At 37.2% G+C, this 23,559-nt stretch overlaps 1 protein-coding gene across 1 annotated transcript in view; it reads left to right on the forward strand.

Annotated features, from left to right (window-relative positions):
• The window catches only part of Dpyd (dihydropyrimidine dehydrogenase), an 844,213-nt gene that overhangs the window by 482,887 nt on the left and 337,767 nt on the right, over nt 1-23,559 (forward strand). Inside the window, 1 exon segment of the mRNA XM_055628041.1 lies at nt 2,881-3,045. Within this exon segment, the coding sequence (XP_055484016.1) occupies nt 2,881-3,045 (165 nt within the window).

Raw genomic sequence — 23,559 nt, forward strand, 5'->3', positions numbered from 1 at the left:
ATAAAGAATTTTTATCATTGTTTATATTAAGGAAATTGAAAACTTGGATTGTTTGGAGAAGTATTTCCAACAGGGTTTGTCTTAGTTACTGTTCTACTGCTGTGAAGAAACACCATGACTGAGGCAATTTATAAACTAAAGCATTTAATTAGGGGCTTGCTTATAGTTTCAGCAGGTAGGCCCATGAACAACTTAGTAGGGAGCATTGCTGCAGACATGGCTCTAGGGAAAGGGGAGGGAGAAAGAGGAAGAGGGATAGAGAGAAGAGCTAGGCCTGCTGTGGACTTTGAAAACCTCAAAGCCAGCTCCCAATAATCTCTTTAAAAATGCCACACCTCTTAATCCTTCCTAAACAGCTCTACCAACTGGGGACCAAATATTAAAATGTATATAGGCCTTTGAGGGTCATTTTCATTCAAACTACCACAGGGTCCTTCTTGAATATTTCCATAAAAAAATCATATGCATGATTTATGGTAGTTTTTGAAATTATATCTCAGAGATTGTTAAGAAACTTCTCTGTCTCTCTACTCATTCTCTCTCTTTCTCTCTCTCCCTCTCACTTTTTTTCTCTTTCTCCTTCTTTCTTCCAGCTCCCTCTTTCTCTTCCTACTCTTTTCTATTATTTTTTTCTGGTAAATGAGACCATAGCATAAATTGATTTCTGAGGTTTACTGGATAGGCTTGCAGATTATAATATGGTAAAATCTTAGGTCACAGGGGGATTAAGATATGTTTTTATTTCAAGAAATGTTGATAGCTTTGTTTCCCAGGGAAAAAAAAAATGCAAGCCTATAGCTGGTAAAAGAGAAAAGCCATATTTGAAATCATATATGCTAGCTCTTAAGCATGACTTATTACTGTTTCAATATCTGAATTATTTCTATGCAAAATAAATTTCTTTCACCTCTTTGTAGGCAATCTTCACAGCAGCTTTTCAATTATACACGATTTAATTCCTGACTCTTAGTGAATAAGAGACTCCAGCCATATTCTAAAGAGACTCCCTTCCCATCTTTCCATCTACACTCACCTTGATGAACTGAATAGAGTCTCTATCCACCTCCTTGGCCAAGTCCTCTGCATAGGAACAGGTTTTTATCTGGGTTGAATTTATCCAAGAGAAAGCATTCAGAATAGCGGGTAGAAGGATCTCAGGGATAAAAGAGTGTGAAATCTGAAAACTGGAACAGAGAAGAAAACCAGGGTCATTCAAAGGGAACATTTCCAGAAACGTCTTTTCCAACACTGGCAGCACAATAGTGCCTACCTAAAGAGCCACACAGAGCCACCCACGGGGAGGCTGCATACACATTGAAGCATTTGCCAGGATGGAAATTTGACCCGTCTGCTAGAGCTTCCCGGAGTGATTCTATTTGTCATTTTTGCGTTCATGATTGTGTAACAGGGTTTTTCAGCAGCAAATCAAAGCGAGGCTGGTGATATTGTGCACAAACACAATAGAAACGGAATGGCTTAATTAGTAAAAATTTAACTGGCATGCTTCCTATAAGTTAAAATGTACATATTTAAGGAGGCTTTTTGTAACATTTATACCATTTATTTTATAATATACTAATTTGAATGTAGAAGTGAATGTAAATTAACAGAAATTAACATGCAATGTGAAGAAAAGTCCTTTTATCCTCTGCAACTGTAGCATTTGGCACATTCAGGAATAAATAATCTTTTGTGGCAAGGGTATGCCTTATCAAACATATGCAGATCAGCACTAATTAATGCTAATTAAGGTTTCCTGTCTATCTAGTTGGAAAAACGTCCAAATGTTATGAAATCCAGTTAGTATGCCTATTACACTAATTGTTTTATATGGGGTGGTTCTTAATTAAAATATGTAAATTGACCTTAATTGCTATATACTAATGGGGGTTCATGTTATCTCACTAAAAGTGACAAGATGGTGAGGAGGGGTACTTAAAAGACTAATTCTGATAAATCCTTAACTAAATGACCTTTATTCAAAATTAATTTTAATTGGGAGTTGGCAAAAGAAACATTTTTTCCTTCTTTGTTTCTTTTTGGTTTTAAGTAATGAAAGAATGTTATTCTTCTTTGCTAATGCTGCTTTAGAAACAGCCTGGGATTGGTAATTACACCTAACAAGCAAGTTAATTTTACTGTTTATATTTATCAGGAAGTTATTGATAATCTCATTTCAATCTTGGGAAGAGGAACTGTCTTCATGTTGAATATGAGTATATATACTCACACTCATCCAAATGTATATACATGAAGGAATGTGAATATATATATATATATATATATGTGTGTGTGTGCATAGGTAGACATATGAATATATATATATATATGTTATTTGACCCCGTTAATGTGTTAGAATATGTATGAAAGTTTAATGAGCTAGTAATAGTAATATGTTTTTCTTAGTTGATTTGCATTTAAATAACATTTCAAAAAATTATGCATTTGTCTTTAAACATTAATTCTTACTGGAGTTAATGATTAGTGTTACTTAGATTTCATAGACCTACATGGAATTTTAATGTTCTATTATTTATTTATTTATTTATTCATTCATTTATTTATTTATTTATTTTTTAACTAGAAACAAACTAAAATATGTACAGCCTAAACCACCAGGACATTATTTAATTAAAAAGTTTTATTCTACTATGTGCAATCTAGAACTTCAGTAAGTTAGCAAACGCTAATGAATATTTTATTCTACCATTTCATTTGAAAAGAGCATATGCTCATCTGTAATATAAAGCATGTTAAAAATCTCATCTGGAAAAATGTGAGAAGAGACTTGGTAAAATATTGTCACATGGAAATGAGTATACAATAAAGATCTCAGATTTTCTTTGTAGAACAGAAACAATATGTTTTCTCTTTCATTAGGACATCGTGACAAATGTTTCACCGAGAATCATCCGGGGGACCACCTCTGGCCCCCTGTATGGCCCAGGACAAAGCTCCTTCCTCAACATTGAGCTCATCAGTGAGAAAACAGCTGCTTATTGGTGTCACAGTGTCGCAGAACTAAAGGCTGACTTCCCGGACAATGTAAGTGTGATTTAACATCTAAAACAAGAGAACGGGCACCAGTGAGTTGCTGGATGTTTATTTAAACATCCAATTCATAGGCTTATAAATATTAATGCGTATAATATATTTTATTAAAGAATCTGCCAGTTGCTTGGCTGATGCATAGAAAGATAAAGAAAGAAAGCTGGAGAACTCATAAAATCCCTCCCAATGTGAGGCTTTGTTATAAATGGGCACTGTGCATGGAAGCAGTCTCTACATGAGCAGAGGGAAGAGGAATGAAATACCCATTTTATTGAGTTGGTTTTCATCGTATGTGGCTGGTATTTATGAAGGTGGTGACCTCAGGGAGAAATTGCAGGCTATAAATCATTTTACATATAAGACTAAGGCTGAAACAGAATATCTTATGTTGGTTATTTATATTTCTTCAGTGGGAGATAATTTACCAAATAATCTTAACATTCCTAGCCTGAATGAACTCGCTATGTTTTGTAGAAAGCTTTAATTTTAAGGAACCACACAGAATTCTTGCAGTAAAATCAAATTTCCATGAAATAAAAAGTATTTATCTTCAGTAGTCTAATTGAGGTTATTCTTGGTATCATTCATTCATTCTCTCACTCCCTGCTCCTTCTGTCTCTTTCTTATTCTTTCAATGAGCTATGGTGAATGGAAACTGAAGCATCCAACAGTGTGCGTTTAAGTCATAAAAAAAAAATTATAAGAAAAAAAGGACATGTTAATCCTCTCGTGATATGTATTTTTAAATATTTAAATACTTTTGAATTTAGTGGAATTCGTGAATGTTTCCTTATAATCTGAAAAATCAGTCTTCCAAGGGACACATGCTGTTGTCTAGCAGGTATTCAGCTTGAAGGCTTCCATAGTCAATCTTACCCTGAAACAAAATACAGTCATGTAGAACAGACATAACTTATCTTTCTGAAAACAATTCTTCAGATGTAAAGGGAACTATGGGGACCCATCAGAAATCTTTAGCATCTGCTCATTAGAAGTTTTTCAGGTTGGGAGCCTGATGTTGCAATTATGACTCCTGTGATACAGTTAAGTGTCTGCAATAATGATGCCAAGTGTTTGTTTTCTAAAGGATCCATGTCTTTTCTTTAGATGCTGAGCACAAGAAACCCAACTGTGAAAACAAAAAGTATTAATAAGTATCCTAACTTGGTCTGTAGTACTGAATATTCAGCTAGGTGCCAAACATATCCTTGTCATCACCCTGGTGACTAAGTACTTAACAAGCCGCTTGCTCTGTGCCAGACAATGTTATGAAAGCATTAAACTTATGCGTTGAACTTGCTGGATGCTTCAACATCTTCATAAACTTGATACTGTCACATGCCCAAATTCATGGTGGAAACTGAGGTACAGGGAAGCAAGAGATCTTATTCATGACTGAATATATACTCTATCCCAAAGTTGTAGTCTGTACTTAAATTTTGCTTTTATTATCTATACCTCTCTATGTTGTTCTTCAAAATTCAACATTTCTTTTAAAAGTAACATATAAAACAGTATGAAATAAATACAATTCCCCTCCTGAAACTCCTTCAGTGTTGAATGAAACCAAGGTTTCTTTAAAAACAAATAAACAACAAACAAAAACCTATTTTCCTTATAAAAGCTTTCTTAACCTCACATGATACTGTCTTTATTGTTGTTGTTTGTTTGTGTTTCTGAGGCAGAAATAAGTTGTTATAATAATGGGCACCAAGAGGTGATAGTCAGAAGACAGAGAATCTGGGTTGAAGCACCTGGCTTTCTGATCCCACAGTCAAGCAGAAAGGAGAACTTTAAATGTTAAATCACCCTGGCAACAATGTTCTCTTATAATGCTTTTGTGTGTGTTTGAAAAAAAAAAATGCATGACTTTTTTTTTCCCAATTCTTTTCCCATTTAGATTATACTCATTAGTCTTTTCTCTGTATTCTTAGAACTCATTTCTCCTGTTTTCACTCCCCATACCAAAGATAACATTTTAAACACAATTAAAGTGGCATTCTCATTTGAACCCATGGAAAGAGCACGTGTGCACCCAGATCCTGCCATGCTGAGAAGACCATCTCCCCCACTGTTTCAGAATTACTCTGACGCCAAACCCGATGAGCTGACTGAAGGCAGGTGACCCTTCATTTTCCAACTTTAATTATCACTCTCACTGGAGTTTTCCCACATCATTCTCAAGTGCGTGGCTTCCACCTTTAATGATGAGGATTGGATAATCAACCCACTGCAGCAGCTTCTAAGCAAGGGATAAGTTTTCTGAGAAAGAAATCGTGCCACGGGGATGCAGGGAACTAATATCCGTAAGCTAGGGTCTGTTTCCAGATGGGAGACAACCATTGCTTATGAACCAGAGGAGACAGCTACAGATGTGAGGGGTCCCAGAACTCATGCTGTAATAGAGCCCACCTTCGAGTTAGACGTGCTCGGCTCTTAAATTTTCCTTTATATTCATCTGTGAATTAACTTTGGCATAGGGACCATTGTAGTGACAAGTCATTACTAAGAGTTTTTGTTCTTGAGCTGAGATTTTGCAAAGCTTATTATGAAATGTACTGTATAATTGGGGCTTACAGAAATCAGTTTAGTCAATCTTTTCACCTGCATTACAAAAGCCAAGAACTGGCGTATTTTAGGCTTAAATAAAAAAAATTAAAAATGTAAAACAAACAAACAAAATAAACAACAAAAAAATAAAGCCTGCCTTGATTTGCCTGAATGTAATGACTTAACAAGGAGAGACATGTTTTTGCATAATTTTGGCCAACTAGAAGTTAGGGGAAGGCAGTCAGGCATTCAGCAGTGAAGCTGCTGGTAAAGATAGACCAGACCAGGATGAGGGCTTTATGGAGACAATAATAGAGGGACAGTGGCTAGGTATTTTTTCATTCCCTACTACCTCATCCTCACTGCTGGGGAAACTATTTCTCAGCTAACGGCACTGCCTGCAATTATATTCACAAGGATTCTAAGTAGGTTGTTCACTGTCCTCTTTCCTGGAGGTGTTATTGGCCAGCAGCCTCTAAGTGCAAATTATTAATCTCTGTGTACCACAGACTCCTTCCACCGAGGGTAAAAACATAAGCTCCTTTGCTTTTCAGAATAATAAAGGCACACTTCAGAATTATTAAGGTTATGAAGGATCACAACTATGTAAAAGAATGATGTTCAAAATATATTTTGAAAACAGGGGAGAGAGGAAGCTGGCAAGGTGGCTGAGTAGGTAAAGTGCCTATCGCTCAAGCATGTGAATCTGGATTAAGATTCCAGCACACACGTGAAAAGTCAGGCCTTGTGGCATGCATGTGTTAAGTTCTGCTTCAGGCCAGTGGTGGCCATGAGGAAGAGATGAGTTGATCTCTGTTGCTCCCTTTTAGTTCTAGCTTCAGTGAGAGACCCCTGCATCAAAAAGTAGGGAAGAAAACAATAGAGGAAGATTTCTGACATGGACCTCTGGCCTCCGCATACTCTTGCTTGAATATGCACATTCTCCATATGTGTGTGCAAAAACATATGCCATAAATATGTACAAAGTAAGAATGAGGTAAACTATAGTCATAACTTTTTTATTCAAGATTTTTCATTATTATTATTATTATTATTTATTAACTTTGTATCCTGGCTGTAGCCCCTACCTTCATCTACTCCTGGTCCCGCCCTTCCTTCCTCTTCCCAGTCCCATTCTCCCTCTCTCATCTTCTCCCATGCCTCTCCCCTAGTCCACTGATAGAAGAAGTCCTCCTCCCCTACTATATGACCCTAGCCTCTCAGGTCTCATCAAGAACTGTCTGGACCCTTTCTGTGGTCTAATTTAACAATTGTCTTGTGTTTAAATTTTTAACAAGTATGTATTACACTTCCTTCAACCCTACTCACCTCACATTCTTTCTTCTCTTACCTATCTTTTTTTCTTGTAAGATCCTTTTCATTCTCTAGCGATTTATGTTTTATTTGCATGCCATATTTACCTAAAAATGGGGGGGAAAGATATGACATTCGACTTGCTTTCTTTTCTCTCTTGCTTTTTTTTTTTTTTTTTTTTTTTTGATACATGATCTCTTGTAGCTGAGACAGGCCTCAGACTCACTATGCAACATAAACTAAACTTCTGACTCTCCTGCCTCTACCTTAAAAGTGCTAGGGCTACAGATGTTCAGCACCATTTCCCATGGATACATTTCACTCACTGATACAGACAAAGCAGCATGGCTTGGGGTCTACTATTTGCAATTCTGATGCAGCAGTGGGCAGAGGCTTTCAGGTGGCCATATGCACTGTATTATGTCTCTCCATGATTTCTGCCCGTGTCGATATGGGTCATCCACAAAACTGATGTGAGTTGTGGCCTTCATGATTACAAATTCTAAATTTCAGTGACATGTAAGTGGAAAATAAAAGTATCATTCATTGACGTTCAAGCCTATATATATCAAGGCTTCTGTGGAACTTTGGCTAAAAATTCAATTCCAATTGCATGTTAGAATCACTTGGGGTTCCGAATGGAAGAGTGTGGTGCAGTCCTGAGTTCAGTTATTTCAGAAATTGTGGCATGGACACAGTGAGTGCAAGCATGCGTGTGTTGTGTGTGTGCTTACCTAGCTAGAGAATCTGTAATTTTTATTAAGCTCATTGGATGATTGTGTTTCCTACAGAATCAGCATTATTTTGGGACCTTGATATATGAAACTCTGTTAGAATGATTTCCTAAGATCGTCTTCTTTTCATTTGGAATTGAGCTTCACATACTGGTGTATTTATGAAATGCTAATCAGAGGAATAGCAGGCGTGGTGCATTCCCATCTGAGCCAGTGCTACTGTGTAAGGCAGAGCTCAACATCTTTCCATTCTACCTTGGGAAGCTGTGCTGCTTTGTGTTTTCTTTGATTTTTCATTTTTCTTTTTCTATTTTTTTTCACTTTTCTTCTCTCTCTCTCTCTCTCTCTCTTTCTGTGTCTAGTTGACATAAGCTTGGTTCACCTGGGAAGAGGGGGCATCATTTAAGGAATTTTCTCTTTCAGATTTATCTGTAGGCATGTGAGTGTGTGTGGAGTATTTTCTTGACTAATGACTGATGTGGGAAGACTCAGCCTACTGTGGGTAGGCCAGCCCTGGCAAGCGGTCCTTCTGGATTGAGTAATAAAGGCATCTGAGCAAGCCAGTAAGCAGCTTTTCTCCATGGCGGTTTCAGCTCTTGCCTCCAGGTTCCTGTTTGAGTTCCTGACCTAACTTCTTCATCACAGATGGATTGAGATGTGGAAGTATAAACAAAATAAACCCTTTTCCTGCCCAAGATCTCTGGATTGTGGTATTTTATCATAGCTACAGAGAACCAACCTAAGCCAGGTGGCATTTCTTTCAGTCCTATGTAAGCTAAGCGACTGTGGGAGCTGGCACAGTGGTGAAGTAGCACGGCTGTGTTGGTTTCCAACACACACATGCTGGCTCACAACCATATGTAAATTTAGTTCCTGGGGATCCAACAGTTTCTTCTGGCTCCACTAACAACTGCATAGACTAGAAGGGATAAGCACTCAGGCAAACACATATACATAAATAATAATTAAATTAATGAACCAAAAATATAATCCAGGAAAAAGAGAAGCAATGATATTCCAAGTTTTACTCAGCTAGCCCCTCAAATGTTTCTTTCTCAACTACAGACTTCCCAAAAGAAAAAAAAAATATATATATATATATATATTTATTATTATTATTAACTGACATTAGACAATGTTATTTTGGCTTCAGTCTCTCCTAAGAACCCTTGGTAACCCGGTTCTTTTGTTCTGTAGCTTATTTGCTCCTATAGAAAATAATGTCAACCGCTCAGTCAGACTTTGGTTTGAGTAGTTACCAGACCTCACATTAAATTCTCAATTCAGAAATACGGTGTCAGACTACAGATACCATTCAAACACTTAGAATGTTCCTTGCTTCTTCTGTCTTTCAGCCCACTCAATAGGGTCTCCTTACAGCCTCCATAAGCGCTGATTCACCACAGGCAGGCTTAATTTAAAAAAATTATTTACTTTACTTTCACTTGTTTAGAAAAAAATGAATTTAGTAATAGGTGAAAGTATATATTTGCTGTCTGGTCAGCAATGATATCTGCTGTCTGGTCAGCAATGACCGTTAAAAGTTGGCCATTTAAATATCCTCTTATTGCAAACACCATTTTGATCCTTCTTTCCTCATAGCTGAAGGGGAATATTCACAAGCAAAAATTCAAGAGTCCCTCTACTTGATTCTGCCTTCATTCCCTCTGGAGTTTTCTGAGCTTGTCAAGTCTCTGTTTCTATCCATTTCTACAAGCTGATTAAAAAGTAATAAATTAGGAAACCACCAGAGCAGCTGTTGAAGGGAAGGCTGGTGTATCCCTTGGAAATGGTTCCCTTGTTCACACCACAGTGCTTTCTTAATACTGTTTATAAATTCCTGAGGATGTGGGTATTTCTCAGTCTCCCTCCTGTACCTAACTTCTAGATGAATCTTACCTCTGATACCAGTGCTATCTCATTGGAATTGCAAGCAATCTGGTTTACAAAATTAACATATTTTTTTAAAGATTTATTTATTATGTATACAGTGTTCTACCTGCATGTTCACCTGCAAACCAGAAGAGGGCACCAGATCCCATCATAGATGGTTGTGAACCACCATGTGGTTGCTGGGACTTGAACTCAGGACCTTTGGAAGAGCAGCCAGTGCTCTTAACCTCTGAGCCATCTCTCCATCTCTGCCATAAATTTTAATAGTAATGGGAATTTCAAAGTGAATGGGAGTACAATAGTTCATACCCTACTCTGTTCTGACGTTCTCAGAGCTGAAAATGTCAGCGTGGGTAGGAACGCAAACATAGGCTTTCAACTACCTTGTCATTCCGCAGCACTGTCAGCCTCAGTTGTTACCTGAGTGATAGTAACAATCCTCAGAGGGCGTTATACAGAATATTTGAGAAATTATGAATGACATTCTGACATGCAATCATTACTCACTACTATGTATTATTATACTCCATAAAATACTTTTTGTATGTAACTTTTATTTCCAGTTTAAGCTAATAATTTTTCATGATAGAGTCTACAATAAATATTTGATAAGCAAAGGTAACAGCATACTTGCAGCACTTTAAATATATAGTGAAAGTGATTTTCAAAAAAACTATGAATGACTGGTTTATATAAAGGATTATTTTTAAATAGGTACCAATAAAAAAATTAAAGACTGAGCTAGGCCTAGTGGCACATGCCTCTAATCTTATTTATTGAGAAAAAGAGTATTGCAAGTTTGAGCCCTTCAGGCTACGTAGTGAGACCTTATCTCAAATAATAAATGAGTGAGTGAGTGAATGAATGAATGAATGAATGAATGAATATTTTGTTTTATGAAATGCAAGGTTTTCTATCTAATATTTCACTCATTATTTTTCTTTGCTTCCCTTTTGTTTATTCATTTAATTGCATAGATTCCATTTAAAACAGCACTGAAAGAGCCAGGTGCAGTGGTTCATGCTTTTAATCCCAGCACTCTGGGAGACAGAGGCAGGCTGATCCCTGTGATTTTGAGGCCAGCCTGGTCTAAAAAGTGAATCCAGGAGAGCCAAAGCTATACAGAAAAACCCTGTCTCAAAAAGAAAGAGAGAAAGAAGGAAAAAGAAAGAAAGAAAAAGACAGAAAGAGAAAGAAAGAAAACACAGAGAAAGTATGGCAGTTAATCATATTTCTAGTCGAAGCATAGAATCCAAAGAAAAGCATTAAAATGAGTTAAATTATGCAAAAAAGAACAACAACAACAACAGTGGAGATGAATGAATCAGAATGGGGAATACCATGGACAACTTGTGGCTATGTGATTGTTTTGACATTCTGTATCTAGTTTTTAACTTACTTTTTAAGAGAACCTTATTTTCATCATTTCTACTTCTCTCCTCCCACACACATATACACGTGTCAGCTTGATTACATGTGTTGTTATTTAGGTCATGTTTAGGTAGCCATATTGTTGACATTTCATGGGCACAGCATCAAGAACATGTCTAGAAGATGCTATCCAGCAGCAAGGAGATCCTCTGACTCTTACAACACCTCCTGCCCTCTCTTCCTCCATGTTCTCTGATGCAGGTCTTCAGTTAGAAATATTCCAGTGAGACTAGAAACCTCGTGTCACTTCTGTCTATTTTTACCATTTATGGATCTCTGTAGTGGCCTCTGTTGCTGCAAAATGCAGCTTCTTTGATGAAGGGGTGAGGTCTGTATTTTTCTGTGGGAATAATGATAAATATTTAGACTTGGTTAGAAATTGTATTGGTTTATGAAAATAACAACATATATTCTCCTATAAGAACTGTGACCTTTCCAGCTATGAACACTTGGCTAGGTTATAGTGCCAGGCATGATTTTCTGCTACTGAAAGAAAGAGTTTTAGGCCTAATTGGACAACTGTTGGTTGTAGCCAAATCAGGCTGCTGCTATTGCACTATTGGGGACATCTTTCCACGCAGACTGGTTGTTGTGGTGGTTCACAGGCTTTGACATAGGAGCAGGGGGACTTGCAGAGGGGTTGTGGAGTTGCCAGATATTTTCTTGAGATAGGTGTCTCCAGACTCTTAAAAGAAAGCTTTGGCTACAGCATTGGTAGAAAACTCGAAAACTTGGCTTATTCTCCTAAAAGAAACATTAGACAGTAAAAACATTAATCACTGAAATGTGAAAAAACAGCATTCTGCCCTTCCACTGAGAGTTTCTAGGAATGAACTGAGACACAGCCAAAAGACCAGAGGGATAGAATTCATAAGATAGGGAACGAGAGTAGAGAGACACTGAGAACATGGAAGATGTCAGGAACCTACACAGCAGCCACACACACACACACACACATACACACACACACGCACACATACACAGTGTGTGTTGTGTAGCAGACTATGAACTTTTATTCACAGAGTCAAAAGTCTTTAGAGAAAAACTGTCTGAGTGGAGTAGAGGGCAAAGCCTTGTTTTGTTTGTTTGACTTGTTTTCGCAGACTCTAGCAACGAACTAGAAAGCCCCACCAATGGAAACCACTGAGGAGAAGCCAAGGGAGGCTCCCAACTCAGCATTGCAGTTACCTGCCACAAGCTGAAATTAGCAACATTTTGAGTAATACAGAAATATCTAGTCTAACAAAGAAAAAATTCATAGTGAATTACAGTCAACAAAATTTACTTTCTGTGTAAGAAATAGGAAAATATAAATTTATAATCAAAGAACAGTCAGTTGACATAAAGCATCTCAGAACTGTCAGGATGGAATTATTATTAAAACTGTATTCCAAATGGTCAAAAGGCTAAGCAACAGAAGATAGATAAAAGATTTAAGCTTCCAGAGATTAAAAAAAAAAGGAAAGGAAATTTGCGGGCAAATGGTGGGAACTAGAAAATATCATCCTGAGTAAGGTATCCCAGAAGCAGAAAGATACACATGATATATACTCTCTTATAAGTGGATATTAGACACATAATATAGGATAATCATACTAAAATCTGTACACCTAAAAAAGCTAATCAAGAATGAGGACCCTGGGTAAGATGATCAATCTTCATTCAGAAAGGCAAATAAGATAGACCTTGTAAGATGGAGAAATAAGGAACAGGACAGGAGCCTACTACAGGGGGCCTGAAAGACTCTACCCAACAGGGCATTAATGTAGATACTGAGACTGATAGACAAACTATGGGCAGAGTGCAAGGAATCTTATCAAAGAAGAGGGAGATAGAAAGACCTGGAGGGGACAGGAGTTCCACAAGGAGAGTAACAGAATCCAAAACTCTGGGTTCAGGGGTCTTTTCTGAGACTGATACTCTAACCAAGGACCATGCATGGAGAAAACCTAGAACCCCTATACAGATGTAGCCCATGGCAGCTTGGTGTCCAAGTGTGTTCCTCAGTAATGGGAACTGTGAATGTCTCTGACATGAACTTGGTGGCTGGCTCCTTGATCACCTCCCCCTTATGGGGGTGGAACCTTACCAGGCCACAGAACAAGACAATGCAGACAGTTCTGATGAGACCTGATAGGCTAGGGTCAGATGGAAGGGGAGGAGGACCTCCCCTATCAGTGGACTGGAGAAGGGTCTTCGGAGTAGAAGAGGGAGAGGGGGTGGGTTTGGGAAGAGAAGAAAGAGGGGGCTACAGCTGGGATACAACATGAATAAATTGTAATAAATAAAAAAAATATTTTAAAAAATTGTATTATAATTATAATAATTAGGGAGGGGGGACTGAGAGAAATACAAAAGGGAGGATGGTAAAAATAACAATAAAAATATCTGAAAACAATATGGAATCATACTAGTAATTATCTACCTAAAACAAAAATGAAACTTTGCTTTCTTTGATGACAATAGTCAAGCCATCTAACAAAAGCTGCAAAACCAGGCATGAGAAATCAACTTTTGAGTTATTGTTGGGGGTTGTCTAAGAAACTCCCCGAACGTTATATGTTACTGCCATTTCCCTTCTTGTCCCGAAGGTGGAAGGCACATTCCTACTGCTGATGACACTAGTGCTTCAGACACAGGCCCAGATACATCTGAGCTGAAACTGACTTGAACATGCCCTCCCTGAGGACTAACATTCATGTATCAGAAGGTGCTGTTCATGGTTCCAAAGGAGGAAATGAAGCAACCATCCTCCCTTGCTATGATGCTTGTGAACCACAATGATCGGCATCACATGATAACCTTAAGCATGAAGTAGTGGCGCACATACTCTGACAGTCACCAACCTACACAGTTCCTAACCTCATCCTAAATTTATGTCCTATACTCTTGGATAAGTGTGATCTTTATCCAGAAAATTTGGTACCTTTTTTTTTCTTTTGTAATTGTGTAATTATGAATATATTAATTAAAAAGAAACTATTACGAATTGGGTAAGAATAGGAAACCTAAAGACATTGAAATGAAAAATGAAGGTCTTAGAGGAAAGATAGAGGGAGAAAGTAATGGAGGGAAGTAGAGATCAAGAATTACAGATAAAAGGTTAACAGTAGGCATAAAATGTTCCACTCATTACAAAAGAAGACAGATAAAAGGAAACAAGAACATGGATAAATCAGGTGTGGAGACTCATGCCTTTGATCTCGACACAGGAGAAGCTTGGTCAGGGGAATTACTGTGAGCCTGAAGATAGCTTGGGACACATAGTGAGTTTTAGCCTGTCTGAGTTACAACATGAGACTCTATCTAAAAAGTAAAATCAATATAAAATCAATATAAAATCATTTAAAACATATGAAAAAGAAAAGGGAGGGAGAAGGGAGTGAAAGAGGAGGAAGGAAAAAAAAAACAAAATTTAGAGCAAGATAATAGAGTTAAGCCTGATCATTCCATGTCACACTGAAAATATAATCTAAACACCTCAATTAAAAGGCATAGATTTACAGACTAGAAATAAAACCAAGACTCAGCTATACTTAAGATATAGTTTTTAAGTATAAAACTCAAACATGATTATATTAAAAGCATCAAAATAATATTCCATGTCATCACTCATAAAATTAATATTATTTCATTAATAATAGATAAAATAGATGTCAAAGCAAGTATATCACTGGAACCAAACAGCAAAACAGTCACAATGTCATGGTAAAGGATCAATTTATACATAGACCATAACAACACTGTTTATATACGTAATAACAGAGCTGAAAGATGCATGAAGCAAAAAAACCAATATAGTTTTCAGGAACAATGGGAAAGCCTGCAATTATATTTCAATGTCTATTACCTTGATATCAGTAATTAATAGAATGAAAGTATCATATCTGGAAAACACTATCAACCAACTTATCTATTTGACACTTTTGGAGCATACCAGTCAATGGCAATAAAACTGTTTTGTTTTGTTTTGTTCTGAATGTTTTCAGAGCATTTAGAAAAAAATGGGCCATATTCTAGTCCATGGAAGAAGTGCTAAGTAATTTAAGTCATACAAAGTACACCCACTGATGACAAAATAATTCAATTCACAACTGAAACAGAATGTTTTTGGAAAATACTCAAGAGTTCAAAACTCTTGTATCAAAAATGAAATTAAAAGTATTTTGAAGCAAATAGAAGTTAAAATATGCTTAAATTTGTTGTAAGGTATATAGGAATTAGTCATGAGCAAAAGTGTACTTTCAAATGTATGAATGATAAATGAAGTAAAGTATCAAAATAATGACCTCAAATTCTAACTTTCAAAACTAGGAGGGAAAGTTACTTCGGCTTAAAGTGAGTAATTAAATGACATACTTAAAATCAATGGTATAGGGGAAAAAAAATCAGTGAAAAGAAAATATAAAAATGGGATAAAGACAGACCTGGTTTGAGCAAACCAAAACAGATATAACTTTAGCAAGATCCATAAGAACTAATAATCAAAAAAATAAAAAAATAAAAACCCAAAAGACCTAGATTTCTAAATCTAGAGACTGAGATGGATAACTCCACTATATTAAAAAAAAAAAAAAAAAAAAAAAAACAAAAAAAAAACAAACTATTTTCTGCTTAGCGTTTGTTTTCTTTTTTCTTTTTTCTTTTGCCATAATTCCATATTTATTTGCATGCCAGAAAACAAAAGTCACTAAAAACCCACTTTACTTGTCTCAACTACTTTAAAATTTATGCCTGTTAAAATACAGCTGCTAGTCATTTTTCTGACTTAAATAATGTGACCTTTATAATGTAGCAGATCATAGGTTACATAATTATTTTCTCTAATAGAACAGGCACATTTTCACATCCAAAGTTAAAATCTCCGAAACAAATCCCCAAGCAGCTCACTGGCCTAGTAATTCGAATCATGAAGATGGCAGGACTCCTGAGGGGAATGGGAGCTAATGTAGGAGTCACATCCTTCGGCCACAGCATGATATTTGTCATAACAAAATACAGAGATGAGTAGCATGTCCATGTATGCCGTGTGTAATAAATCTAGAGGTCATTAAAGAACATTACAGAAATCTATTACTACTGACTATACAACCACTGTATAGAAAGCTGCATGTCTACAGTGTGTTTTCTAATTAAAAATGAAGCTTTTCAGTTCAGAAAGAGACCCTCCTTTAAGCAAAAAGTAGGAGTGAATTAACAATAAAGTACAAAAAAACATCAATGGTCCGTAATGCTAATAATGTCAGTGACAATACTAATTTAACATTTTCTTTTCAATAATTTCTCACAGTGTAGCTCAGGCTAACCTAAGAACTCCCAGTATAAGCCAGGATTGCCTTTGAATCTGCAAGGCTAAAACACCTAGCATGGCAGAAGCCGTTCAAAGAACAAAATGTTTATTTCAGCTTGCAGCTCAGAAGTAGAGTCCATCATCACAGCACTCAAGTCCAGGCATCAGGAGCTTGAAGCAGCTGGTCAATCTGAATCCACAGCTAGGAAACAGAAAGTGATAGACACGCATGTTCAGCTCACTTCTTCCATTTTATACAGTCCAGGAGCCCAGCTCAGAGAAGACTGTACTTCGCCAAATCAGTTTAAAAGCAGGTTCTCTGTGAAATCATATTAGCACTTTGGATGAGATGCATCACAAGATTCATTTTTCAGCTAGGCTGAATTCAAATACCCTGCCTCCTATCTCCTCAGCCCAGCTTCTGGGCTACCCTGGGCACCTCAGAGCCATCCACAGAACGATCTCCCATTGTCAGGACCCTCACTTTGACGCTGAGTCACAGGAAATCAACAAAAAGTTAAAACTGACCTTACGCGGTATTAAGAAACCTAAGGCATATGGGCTGAGTTTCTAAGCTTTGGCTTTGTGAGCGATTAAAATGTTGGTGGTTGGTGTCATTTAGGATGAGAAAAATCTTAAGAACAATCTATCAAACCCTTTAAAGTAGTCATTATACAAGCATTAACTGGTAACAATACAGGCTTTTGCAAATTACCTGTCCTTTTGTAATCAGACTGCCTTTGGGCAAGAAAGTGTCTCTCTGATTTGGAGGCATGACACTGAGCATGGTGAATAGCTAGAGAGAAACACAAGGGAATGGGGAGATGCAATGAATTCTGATTGTTCTTGTATCCAGATAAATTCATGAGTGGGGCTAGGTCTCTATGTGAACAAATGAATGTTAAACACAGTCAAAGCAAAAAAATCTAAGAAGTGCGTTCAGTGGATCCACTTCCTTTAATATCTCTCCGGAAACCTTGGGTTCTGATTTTGGGAAGACTCCATTCTAATACCTTTTTTCTTTTCTTTTTTTAAAATTAATTTTTTTTATTAATTACAATTTATTCACTTTGTATCCCAACTGCCGCCCCTCCCTCATCCTCTCCAGATCCCACCTTCCCTCCCTCTTTTCCTCTCATGCCCCTCCCCCTGTCCAATGATAGGGGAGGTCCCCCTCCCCTTCCATCTTACCCTAGCCTATCAGGCACAGGGATATCAGGGAAGAAGAAGGATCACATAAAACTTTCAGCAGTTACCTCCCTGCTTCTCTGCTCAAATCTGTACTATTTATCTTCTCTTAGTTTCTAAGGCAATTTAATCTGTTATCTTCTAAAACTAGATTTAGAAAGTGCTCCCTTTATGTTATGGAGTTGAAATTGAGCAGGCAAGCTCTGGGTTACCAGCTAAAGGAGGATTTACAGCATTTACATGCTGTTCTCTGCCTCATTCCCCCATTTTTCCTCACTCCTTCCCCTCCTTTTTTTTTTTTTTCTGCATCCATCCCTTCCTTCTTTCCTTCCTTTTTTCTTTTCTTATGGGTGGGGTTGTTGATACTGTTTCTTTTCTTCAGCTTTTGTTTTCACCAAACAGGTATTTCAACGATTTTAGTTTTCATGTGAAACTAATTTCATATCTCACTGCTTGGGTCTTTTAAGATACTTACTTAAAATCATTTTAGAATATCTTAATTAATTGTTTTACTTTTTATATCCTGACCAAAGTTCCCCTCCCTCCTTCCTTCCCAGTATCTCCTCCACAATTCCTTTCTCTCCCAACCCCCTACATCTACTTGACCTCCATTTATTTTCAGGAAAAGGCAGGCCTCCCAGGGATATCAACCAAAATGGCATATCAAGTTATAATAAGACAAGGGTAGGTACATCCTCCCCTATTAAGGAAAAAAAAAAGACAACCCAGTGGGAGAAAAGGGTCTCAAAAGCAGGCAATAGAGTTAGGGCAGCCTCTGCTCCTACTGTTAGGAGTCCCACAAGAAGATCAAGCTACATAACTTAAACATATGTGCAGAGGACTAGGTCAATCCCATTAGGCACCCTGGTGGCAGTTCTGTCTCTGTGGGCCCTTAAGGGCCCAGGTTAATTGATACTGTGGGTGTTCTTGTGCTGTCCCTGACCACACTGGCTCCTACTACCCTTCTTCCCCATCTTCCACAGGTTTACCCAAGCTTCATCTAATGTTAGGCTATTGGTCTCTGCATCTGTTTACATCAGATGCAGGGTGAAGCCACTCTGATGCCAACTGGGGTAAACACTGATCTGTAAATACAGCAAAATACCATTAGGAATCATTTTAATGACTTTGTTTCCCATTCATGTTTAATTCTATTCTGGTTGTAAATGATGTTTTTTGGTTTGTTTTGTTTTTTTTTTTTTTCTATTCAAAAACATGTATTTATTTAAAAATAACAAGATATGTGATCTCTGTTTCCTCAGATGAGGGTATAAGACGAGAGTCATACCTACGCTGTATGAATACATGGCTAGGCCTAGGCTTGGAAATGTCTAGCCTCCGTACAATCTAATCTTCTGCAACCCAGACCTTGAAGGTTTCAGCTTCCATCTTCCATCTGTTAACCTAGGCCCAGAATGTCTTTATCCTCTGAGACTTACTGCTCAGCCTTTCTAGTTCTTTCTGAACTCTGGCTGTCTGGTTCAACTCAGCTGTTCTGGCTCAAAACTACTCTCTAAACTAACTGATTCAAACTGGCTTCTCTCCACTTCTCATTGAATTGCTGTGCTTGGAAAACTTGCCTCTGAATGCCAGGAAATGAACTGCAAAAACTCATCTGCACTCAGCTAAACTGCACCTAACTCCACTGAACTGTACTGTACTATCTCCACAAATTTTCTCTCTCTCTCCCTCTCTCTCTCTCTATGTTGCTCATAAGTAGCTTCCCTTTCCCTTCTGTTCTCATGAGAGCTAAGCTTATCCTATCTCTGATTCATCCTATCAAAATTTTCTCTGATTTCTCACTTTATCTGCCCTCTGAATTATATATCATTATTTGGGAATTAAAGGTGTATACTCAATTCAAGCCAGAAATTTAAAGGTGTACCATTACAGCCAAATCATACTGACCTAGAAGGTCTTTGGATGTGATCCCTTGCCAGAGCATCATGTTGAGGGATTTCAATTCCTCTATACCTAGATCTCTGAGCTATCCAGCCTCTGGTTCCTGTCCCTCCACAGTGTCAGGGGTGGGCTCCAATTTAGGACATAGGTCTCAAGCTAGACCAGTCATTGGTTGGCTACTCCCTCAATTTCTGTAGCACCAAAACCTCAGCACATCTTGTAGGCAAGACAAATTGTAGGTAGTAGGTTTTGTATCTGTGTTGGTGTCCTAATCCTTCTGTTGGAAGGCTTGATGGGTTCAGGCTCCATAACCCCCATTGCTAGGAGTTAGGTGGGGTCACCCTCATAGATTTTTGGAAGTTTCCACTGTGTTAGGTGTCTAACTCACTGGACATGAACCCCCATTCTGGTTGTCTCTCAGCATTCTTTCTCTCACTCATCCTCCCTCCACCTGATCCCTCCTGTCCCATCCCCTATCCAAAACCCTATCCAGACCCTTCCCCTGATATGTATTTTTATTACCCTTCGTAGTGAGATTCAAGCATCGATACAATTTTTAGAATTTTAATGAATTACTCTTTTAAGGGTTCTAGAAATTTTTATTTTAATAATCTTTTCTTTTAAACTCATTTGTACAGACAGGTATTGATTCTAACTAGTTTGAATGTAATTCTGTGCCTGTTACCTACAAGCATGATGGAAGTCATTATAAACCATCTAAAAAAACATGGTCTTGGGAGAGATTGAACTACATATTTAGTGTCTGGCCAGGCTGACCAAACGTCCTTAAAACATCACAAACAAGGAATTGTTAAGAAGCAATACTTTGATAGAACAGTTTAAAGTCTATAATGGACCATCATTTCATTCAAAATTCTATCTGTGGGCTTTCTCTTCATTTAAAGAACCAAAACCACAATACTAATTCACATTAGCCTGCAGAACATTTTGGAAAGAATATATGCAAAGTCCAGTTACTGGGGAATCATCTCCCTAACAGTAGGTAGGAAAGAATTAGTGAGCCAAACCCAACAGGAAAGATGACACTGGATCTTTACTGGTCCTTTCAACCGTTCTATTGATCATTTTATAACAACATTAGAACAGAGAATGTAACATGGAAAATAAATAAATAAATAAACAGTGACAACCTGGCAATGAGCCTTTTCAGAAAACAAGCCCTAATTTAAATAATAATTATAATAAAAAAATTAAAAAAACAATAGACAAGGAGATTTTATATACAAATCCAAGGACTAATAATGTATAGTAGCTTCACAAAGACACTCAACAGCTTCTAGCTGAGTCTATAATTCTTTCCATTCCTTTCTCAATCATTTGGTGAAGAAGATATGGGAAGGCTATCATCCCCAATTCATGATAAGATGAAGACAAATACTTTTCTCAGATATTTGGCAAACTGTAAGTGCTAGGATTTTGACATTTTACTGGGAGATCTGATCCCATAGCCCTGTCCTTTTGCTGTGCTGCCTTTCATGGGTTGTATCAAAGAGGAAAAAAGCTTGGGTGTATCCATGCTGCCAAATGGAAAATAATTGCTTTTTTAAACCAAGCATCAAATTATTAAGAACTGCCAATGTGTGGTTTCTTTTTCTTTTCACCTGGACTCCTCCCCTTTTTGGTAGAGATGTAAATGAGCAGAGAAATGGGAGGTAATCAGCCAGAGGGAAAAGAAGATTCAAGGACCTAGATAATTCACAAACTGGAAAATGAGCTCTTAACTAATCAAGATTGGGTTGTAAATAGGATAGAAAGAATTTATCACCAGTATTGGCCTGGATAGCATTTGTACCCAATCCAAGAAAGTATTCGCAAATTTCACACTTGGCTATTTTTTTGTCCCTTTGAGATTTTCTTCCTGAACTAATTTTCCATTATGTACATAAGGCAAAGAAATAACTTATCATTAAAGTCATTTTTCAGGTGGATATTTCACTTAGCATGTTGCTGAAATGCCTAGGGCATTAATAAGGAATGAGTTAACTTTATTAATACAGTTTCTTTGGGGAGTTTCTGATCTATATACTGATCACCCAAAAGGAAATTTTCTGTAATATTTTATTCATGTAAAATTTAGGGGAGTAACTAGATTGACTAATTTTTCCATAATAAATAATTTAGCTTTGTGCTGCTTTTGCATGTTAATTTTTTCATAATGCACCCTTTAAAACCCTCAATATTAAAATAATCACTGACTGTTTTGTGACTGATTTAGTTTAAAATGGAAATTGAGGTATGACTCTAGGTTTACAAGGTGTGAGAAGATATCTTAATATAGAAAATAAACACAGTCATAGGCTTCGAGAGTAATTCAAATAGCCTTGTAAGTGAATTACTAAAAATAATGTAGAAATTAACATGAACAACTGTATATAAAAAGAATTATTGTTACCCAAACTATAACTGTACCTCAAACACTTTAGATATTATATATGTTCATGCAGCTATTCATCTCCTGATTCCTGTGGTTATAATTGTTGCCCGGTCTTCTGGTTAAAATCCTCCAAGGTCCTCCCAGTTCAAATTCACACTACCAAGCTAGATACCAAAGAGTGAGGCTTTGACCGTGAAATACAGGCAAGAGTTTTGCACCTAGTTAGGATGCAAGGAAGTGAGTAGAGTTTCCCCTCACACCTTAACAAACAATGTATGTCAGGTAAAAGGAGAAAATCGGGTTTCTAAAAAGCCATCCAAGATGTGAAAATGTAAATAAGTCTAAATAGACCCCAGGAACGGTAAAGAGAAGTAAGGTACAAAGAAAAGGTTGTCACCATATTGAAACCAAATGCATTTTTAAAACTTAAAGCACCTGTTTGAAATAGAACATAAATATCACCAGAACATAAATAAGTTTTTAAATCTTAAAGCACTTGCTTGAAGTGGTATATATGTGGGTTCCCTATCACCAGATCAAATTTATAATCACCAAATCCTTCTTGGGGTTGTCCACCAACCAAAGCAGGAGTTACTGAGATTTTCCATAGGTGAGCAGGACATTCTCCCATTAAAACAGCTCTGAAAAGTACTCTGAAGCATTCTATGTCCTCACCGACTCTCACCTCCTGGAAAGACTGAGGAGAAATCAACATATGCCACCTCAAATCTCTTTCCTTGGATGCCACTTTGAAAATAGAACAGAATTTACTTAATTGAATAGAATTCAATTAAGGGGAGTGGGGGATGTTTTGTTTTGATAAAAAAATAAAAATAAAAATAAAAGACCCTATTCTTTCCAGAGAAGATATAGATACTTAAAAACTGCTGGTACAAAGAGACACATTTTCCTCACAGATGTAGCACAAGGAAGTTCTTCATTCTCCTTTAAGTAACTCCTACCCCGTGGCCCCGTCTGCAACACAAATTAGACTCCTTAGTATACACAGACACAGGCACACGCACATGCAAACACACACACAAACCCCAGTCTAGAGCTGATTTTGAGATACAATTAAAGAAGTTTTAAGGGCTCAGCAGGTAAGAGATACTTGGTGGCAAGCCCGAGAACTTGCATGATGTGACTGTCCTCTTAGAACTCATGTCACAGAAGGAAAGCACTCACTAACACAAGTTGTCCTCTGATTTATCAATGCCTGAAACATTCTGAGACATTCTTCCCAACAAACAGACACACACACACATACACACACACACACACACACACACACACACACACACAGACATGGACACAGAAAAAAAAACACTTTTATAATTAATAATAATTAAAATAATAATGCAAGTTGACAGCACAAGGGAAAATATGAACTTCTTTCTCAAAATGGGCAGCAATCTTACAGAAAGAGTTGTCATAGCACAATCTTAAAGGACATATAGAAATCTAAGAGGTGAATACTTTTCAAGAATGGTAAGGAAGTGTGCAAGGACAGTAGAGCCTCCTGAAGAAACCTGGGAACGGTAGTCCCAGAAGACGCAGTCAAGACTGCTACAGTTTACAGCAAGTCAGAGAATCACAGATATAATGCATGCCGAACCCGTTTTCAATTTAATTTTAATGAAAATGAAAGTGGAAATTCCTTATCGATCTTCAAAATGTTTGAATATATAATACCTTCATAAAACCTCAAAATAAAATATAAAGACATATATGATGGAAACAAAATTTTATTCTCTGTATAAATAGTTTCTGGGTATTTTTTTTTTGTTTCACATTTATACCAAGTGTTGAAT

The sequence above is a fragment of the Psammomys obesus genome, unplaced genomic scaffold, assembly GCF_907164565.1.
Source record: "Psammomys obesus unplaced genomic scaffold, mPsaObe1.curated_primary_1811, whole genome shotgun sequence".
Taxonomy (NCBI): Eukaryota; Metazoa; Chordata; class Mammalia; order Rodentia; family Muridae; genus Psammomys; species Psammomys obesus.